Source organism: Prionailurus bengalensis, chromosome C1 (assembly GCF_016509475.1).
Source record: "Prionailurus bengalensis isolate Pbe53 chromosome C1, Fcat_Pben_1.1_paternal_pri, whole genome shotgun sequence".
Classification (NCBI taxonomy): Eukaryota; Metazoa; Chordata; class Mammalia; order Carnivora; family Felidae; genus Prionailurus; species Prionailurus bengalensis.
In genome coordinates this window covers 33748915-33756369 of record NC_057345.1, presented here as the reverse complement: position 1 = coordinate 33756369, position 7455 = coordinate 33748915, and the positions used below count along the sequence as shown (strand labels likewise).

General features: G+C 46.5%; 1 protein-coding gene across 1 annotated transcript; it reads right to left on the bottom strand.

The window, feature by feature from the left end:
- Window positions 1–233: 233 nt before the first annotated feature.
- LOC122479578 (olfactory receptor 2A12-like) lies at window positions 234–1637 on the bottom strand. Its single transcript, XM_043573400.1, has one exon. The coding sequence runs from the start codon at window positions 1432–1434 to the stop codon at window positions 487–489; it is 948 nt and encodes a 315-aa protein (XP_043429335.1). The 5' UTR covers window positions 1435–1637; the 3' UTR covers window positions 234–486.
- Between the last annotated feature and the right edge of the window lie 5818 nt (window positions 1638–7455).

Here is a 7455-nt window from a genome sequence, read left to right as displayed (position 1 = left end):
ATACAGATATATAGAGGTACATATACACATGTTTTTATTTTATGAAATACATATAGTATTTATTTTCTCAAAATAAAAGTGAGATTTAAATAGTAAAATCAGGTAAGAGTATCAGAAGCTGAGTCCAGGTCAAATCAATTATTAGCCACATTGTTACACAGATGTGTGTAAAATAGTTCTAGCTTGGAATTTATAGCTCCTAGTGCAAAAAACAATGTTAATTATTACTTGTAAGTGCATGTCAGACAGTAATGCAAGACTGTGCTTCCGTATAATCTGTCTACTCTTTACATGATTTTTATCCCAAATCCTCTACACTGTAGAAAAGCATGTGTGCATGTTAAACATTTGACTGTGATCTGATTGAACTGACAGAAACTTCCAGAGGGTGAAGAGAGTATCCAGGAAAAGCAATAAAGCGATGGCCTTGAACCATGACATAGTCATTGTTGTCCATGACTCTGGGCAACTCTGAAACATCCTGGGTCACTGAGATGCCCTTCTGTTACCAAATACATTCAGAAAGGCCCCCTTTACATCTTTGTTCCGGAGGCTGTAGATGATGGGGTTGAGGAAGGCAGAGACAACATTGTAGAACAGAGCTAGCTTCTTGTCCCGCTTTGGGTCATACCAGGAGCCAGGCCTCATGTACATTATCATGGCTGGCCCATAGAACATAATGACCACAGTAATGTGGGAGGCACATGTGGAGAAAGACTTGAGCCTCCCGTGGGATGAGTGGATTCTTAAGATGGAGGCAAAGATGCAGACATAAGAGACCAGGATGAGGGAGAATGGGACCAAGAGCAGGGTAAAACCCAAGATGAAGTCCAAATGGTCATTGAAGGATGTGTCTGCACAGGCCAACTTTAGGACGGCAGGGACCTCACAGAAGAAGTGGTTTATCTTGTGGGGGCCACAATAAGGCAGACGCATGGTGAAGACAGTGTAGATCAGGGCCCCAGCTATGCTAATGGCCCAACAGCCTGTGACCATCTTGATACAAATGGAGCGGCCCATGAGCAAGGGATAGTGAAGGGGGAAGCAAATGGCCACATACCTGTCATAGGCCATAATGGCATAGAGCACACACTCAGCAATGCCCAGGACCAAGAAGATGAACATTTGGGCTACACAAGCTCCCCAGGAGATGGTTTTCTTTGGACACACCATATTAATCAACATCTGGGGCATGGTGGTAGTGACATAGCTCATGTCCACCAAGGAGAGGATGCTGAGAAAGAAGTACATGGGTGTGTGGAGGTGTGAGTCCATGTAGATCAGGGTGATGATGAGTCCATTGCCCAGAAGAATGATGAGGTAGAGGAGAAGGAAGAAGGAGAACAGGGCTATTCTGACCTGTGACTCACTGGAGAAGCCAAGGAGGATGAACTCAGATACAAAGCTGTGGTTCTCCTTGCCGAGGCTCTGCATAGTGATCTGTCTATTAAGGAGACAAGGACTTCCCTGTTCTGTCCTTGGCCTTGGGGGAAGGAGGACAGAGTTGACAGAAGCTGAGTCATACACACATGGCACCTTGCACAGTAGCTTACATGGATTTCATCAAACCTTTGTTGAGTTGGATACGAAGGGAAAGAAAGATGGGCAGCTCTGTCACTGGCAAGTAAGTCAGGAGATCTGGATTCATACCTGTAATATTATATAGGATGCCCGACTGCCCACCGGTCCTTCTCTGGAAACTATCCTCACCCATAGAAGGCAAGGCATTAGGTAGCCATGTTTGTAGCAGGGGACCTAGCCAACCCCTGGCCACTGCTGAATTCTATCAAGGGTGTACACCTGCCCCAGTCTGGAGGGCAATTCTCTGAGAATTCAAAATGACAACACTAGAAATCTATGTCAGTGAGCTGTGGGTGCCTGAGGTACTAACAACCAGAGTCGGTGTGGTGGTAGCCAAAGTTACAGGGGAGTCGATACTATAGAGAAAAAAAAGTGGACATCTTGCAGAAATGATAAAGAGTAGACATGCTGGGCAGCAGAGAAGAGACCTCACAGAGAAGAGACCCCAGTCACTGAGAGCATGACTCTGGCTCCTGACTTGCTACCTCCAGTTCCCCCTTTGTTTCCTGTGCTTGGATACCTGTGGGATTTTCTGTTGAATCCTTACAATTACTACCCCATGACCACATTTTAAATTCAGCTCTTCTTGAATGTCCCAGGGTTGTCACTTACCCAGCTGTGTGACCTTGGGCAAGTACCTTCACTTCCATTGGCCTCAGTCATCCCACCTGTTAGAGATGAAACATCTGTGGTACAGAGTAATGGCAAGGAGCATATAAGATTCTGTATGTCAAGACATTTGGCAAAATATAAAACACTAGACAAGTAAAGGGGTTAGTATAAGTGGAGTGAGTCTGGAAATCAGAAGAACAAAGGGCTGGTCCTAACTCTGTCCTGGATTTGCTATGTTCATAGCCCCATTTATTTTTATTTTTATTTAGAGAGAGAGAAATGGGGGAGCAGAGAGAGAATGAGAGAGAATCTTAAGCAGGCTCCATACTCTGTGTGGAGCCTGAGGTAAGGCTCAATCCCACAACCCCGAGATCATGACCTGAGCCAAAATCAAGAGTCAGACCTCAACCAACTGAGTAACCCAGGTGCCTCAACAGCCCCCTTTTTAAGTGAGGCTGTTGGACTTGCCCACTCCAAAGGAAACATTCAGCTCTGCTATTCTTTGATACAGAAATACCAGCCTGGAGCCCTGTGATCACATCAGTGCCATGAACACCACGGGGAAGGTTGAGCTGGGAAGTCAGCTGAACAGGATTGTGATTGCAAGAGATTCCTTCTGGGAGTTGGAGACATGAGGCCAGAGCAGAGTACACAGAGCATAGATAGACTTCGTGTCCACAAATCTGAGTCTTGTAGCCTCTTTACCTGCTCCTAAGTCACTTAGACTCCAGAGTCCCATATTCTTCATCTGTAATACCTCCTCCATAGTGGAGGTTGTGTGAAATATACCTGGTCTATTGACAGTGCTCCACAAAAGGGAGGGATTTAGATAATGGGCAACTGAGTGGAAGGAGCAGAGAGGAGCTATCCTGGCATTTTCAAGTATCTGAGGCTTCAGAGGACAGGGCTGGAAACACAATTGTGAGGACTGATTGCTACAGGGTGCTGGTGGGAATCTGGAAGGTGGGAATGTTGTTTGAGGCTGTTTGGGCAAAAGAAGATGGTATGATGGTATGTGCAGAGCTTTAGGGAATACCAGGAATTGGATGAAGAAGAAAGAGGGCTCCTATCAGGAGTGGTTGTGAAGGAGAGAGAAGGGAAGCTCAGAGTCTTAGACATTGAGGGGAAACTTCCGAGACATAAGAACTGGTCAGCAGTGCCAGGCCAACCCCAAAGCCGGATGATGAGGGTTGCAAAAGAGGAGATCACATACTTCTTTCCATCTGTCCATACCCCAGACTGGGCTTTTTCAGGGGCTGCTTCCTGGTCCCCTTCCTAGTCCACCCACCAGCCACCAGTACTGTCTCATCTGTTATGCCCTTTCTCATGGTTCCTTAGCCTGGAATTTAAGGGCTCTCCCATCTGATTCTAACCAATCTTCAAGTCTGCGATTCACCAATACCTAAATGAGACTTCTGAGCCATGATATTAACAGCATGGTTACCAAAAGGATCATAGTCTGGGCAGCTGGGGGCCCTCCTATCTGAGCTACAGATATTCCAAGGTACTGGCTTTTTCAGTATCAGCCATACATGCCATGTGGATCTGTATCTTGCTTCCCTCAAGCTGTTTATCTGCTGGGAATGCCTTCCATAACCCTTTTTGCTTTTCCACATCCCCCCTACCTTCACAGCTCAGCCTGGGGTTTCTTCTTACTCAACTATCTAGCCTTGTAGATCTTACATATTGTGTTCCCAGCCAGGCTGTGGGCAGAGGCTATATCTCTTCAAGATCTCTCCACAGGATCTAGCAGGGACTGCAGACTGCTTTGGGAGCCTGTTCCAGTGCTGGGTCTCTGGCTGCATAGCCTGCCAGGTTCTAACCACTATGCCTACTGCCTCTCTCAAAGGACCCATGAAGAAATTACTACATCAAGCCCTCAGGCTAGGAAAATACCATATTCATACCCATTCTCCTTTCTCCACCTGCCAACACTTATCTGTCCCTTCCTGGTCTCTGCTCTTTGGGTGCAGAAAAAGGAAGAGAATGCCTTGTCAGGGGCCCCAGCACACATGCTGGGCATGGGGCTGGTATGGTGCTCCTGAGAGGGACTTGTGCAAGGCTAGAAAGTGCACTGGAGATCCCACTCCTGTTCAGTGAGGGCAGGCGCTCCCTACACTTCTCACCCAGTGAGCTGGACAGAGAAGACTGGGCTCTTTTGTCATTCTTGGGGGTGCCCATGGAAGGAAACCCTCCAACCCTTCCCTTAGTCCCAAGTACAAATGACCAGCACCCTGTTCTTCTGCTTGAGTAGCCTCCTTCACTCCTGTGGCCCCAACAGCCTGCTTTCTCTTGGTCTCATACAGTATAGAAGCAGTTCACTCCTTCACCTTAGCACTGTGGCCCTTCAGAGGACACCTCGTCTTCTCTTAAGTGTGCTGAATGCAGAGCAGTCCTGGAGGGAGGTGCTTCCAGCTGGCAGACACAGAGGTCCTCTTTGCATTAGCATGGGTTGGAGAGTGGATTTCTGATCCCTAGTAAGCCCTGAGGATTCTCTGTCCATGCTGGTAAATGCAGCACAGAGCCCCTGGGCTGGATAAAAGCCCAGCCAGGGAGTTTAATGCCACAAGACACTTTGGGTGTGGCCCCTGGAGCTAGTGAGCTGGGCATCCTTCTTAAGTTTCCACTGGGGACTGAAACTTCCCCCAACTGAGACTCAGAGGAGGGAGGAGTCCTATGGCTGAGCTGCCACATACACATCGCTGTGTATGACACAGCGATAGTACTCATAAGATGTGTTTGTTTCCTTCCAAAGCATGTGTGTGTGTCTTTATGTCCTCAAGCATCTTATCCACGGCCGCATGCCTAAGGCTTGGGTGTGGATAACATAAATGCTGCTAATACCTCCTAGTGTCCTTGTCACTGCCATTTATTGAACTCTACTATAATCCAATGCCACAGATCTCCTTGTTGTGTAAATGCTACCAACCCTATTACTGTAGCAATAATTGCCTACTACTGAACACTCACTTTTATCAGATGGTACACTGGGCACTACACATAATCTAACTAGTCCTCACAACAAGGTCAGTAAGCCATTTGATAGTAGGAGTATAAGAGAATTAAGTGGCTTGCTCATACCTCCTAGTAGATAAATTACATAGTCTGAATTTTAACCTAGATCTGCCAAATTCCAAATCATTCTACTGTAGCATCTCTATGACCAAGGTGAAGTTCTGGTTTACAGGGTGTGTACAGTCAGGTTGTAGAGTGTCTATAAGGCTGGATGTAGGAGCCAGGTGGTCAAAGGCCAGGACAGATGTACAGTCTTTCTCAGATCCACTTGGAAGATACTCTCCAACTAAGTTCTCTCTTGGGTCCATCTAGAATTCCAGGAGAGAAAGGCAGAAGACTGGCTTAGCCTCATTAAGTGGTGCGGGACAAGGCTCACTTGAAAGGAACATGCCTCATGGATGGGAGGCACTGACCAACTATGACAGATGGTGTAGTCCAGCAAGGTATAATTCAAATTCTGAGGGGTGCAGCAATGAAGGTGAAGTTCAGGGCAAAGCCAAATCCAGTTTGGGCACTGGGGGACTTGAGGCCAATGGGGAATACCTTTATCTTGCTAGAAGACAGTGATGAGGAATCCAGGTCAAGTGATACTTAGAGGTCAAGGATGTCTGTCTACAGGACACTGGATGAGAACTGAGGGGCAGAACTGGATGGGGCCTGGTAACTGGGATGGGTCCCAAAAAGAGCAAGTCCTCCTAAAGGACAGGTTCTCAAGGCCAAGACCAAAGAAGTCTTGTTAATATATTTAGAGCACAAAGTTGGACAAGCCAGCAGCTGAACAAAACTGGATGTTATCTCAGATCTATTGTTTGGGTTCCTAGAGATGCAGCACATTTATCCAAACAGCATGGATTTTTAGGGCCGACAAGTCTCAGTTACAGTGCTTGGCTCCATTGGTGGGGAGATAGGTTAGGCAAAGATGGGATTGGGTAGGGTGATCTCATATACTCGTTTTCACGGAACAGTTCTGGTTTATTCCTGTTGTAGATCAATTAACTCCTTTCATTATTTTAAACACTCCCTTTTAGTCTCAAAATGTGTCTGACTTTGGGCTTTATGTGGTCTCCTAGATTAGGGGCCTGACATGGGGCAGCCATACCCAAGGCACAGGAAGCAGATGTTGCACGGTATAGTCATAGATTTTGATGTATTTTCTCTCATGACTATTTATCCCTACATCATTCCCTTCCCCAGGCTTAGGTTCTGAAATCCCAGAAGACACAGAGCCAATGTTTGTTGTGTAACACAGGGGGAAAGAAGGCCAAACAGATTGGTGGTTGAAGGCTGTCTCTACCACTCTTTAGCCACATGGCCTTGGGAAAATCACTTCCTCTATCCGAGCCTCATTTTCATCATATTTGGAACAGAAAGCAATACTCTGAGGGTTAAGGAGGTACATGTAAGTGTGAGCACAGGTTTGGGTACACAGAAGGGGCTCAGTCAGTGGCAGATCCCATCCTGACAGCAATAAGTGAGCAGTATGAAGAGTCAGGTTAGATCTTCCCCAGCTGGGGGCCAGAACACCTGTAGCAGGGGCAGGAGCCCAGATGCCTACAAGGAGAATGGAGGCCCCTGCCCATATCACACTTCTCAAGCAAGAGGGAGGGAATGGTGCCTGTGTAGTGGTAATTTCCTTCCTCCCTAAAAGAGGATGAACCTTTGGAATCTGGGATTCTTGGGGCCTGAAGCTCAACGTTCAAGAGGGGACTGCACATCCATAAATGGCTAAGCAGGTAAGGGAGTTTGTCTAATGTGCCAGGCAGTGCTGTGCCAACCATTTAATGGTTGTCTCATTCAACCCTGGTTGTAGTTCAAATCCCAGTCTTCTCTCTACTAGTAACTCAGGAAAGTCATTTAACCTTTTTAAGCTTCAGTTTCTTAAACTGTAAAATTTGGATAATAATATGAACTTCACATGTTTTTTCTGAGGACTAAGTGAGATGAAGTGTTTAAGCACCTGACACCATGAACATAGCATGTGATTGAGGGATGGGAGAAGTCATTGTCATCATGATCATGATCATTACTGTTCCTCTTAAGCCAACAGCTGCAAAGTGGTCTACATGGGGCTGGAGTCCAGACCCATGCTCCTCTGGCACCTGTTCCTTCCAGTACACTTCCTGCCTCTCAACTTAGTCTCTTTTCACCTGACACTTGGCCATGATGTATTGTTGGCTTGCATTTGTTGAAATTTTGTGAAAAAATTTTGCATCTGTGTTCATGAAGGATATGGTTCTGTAGTTTTCT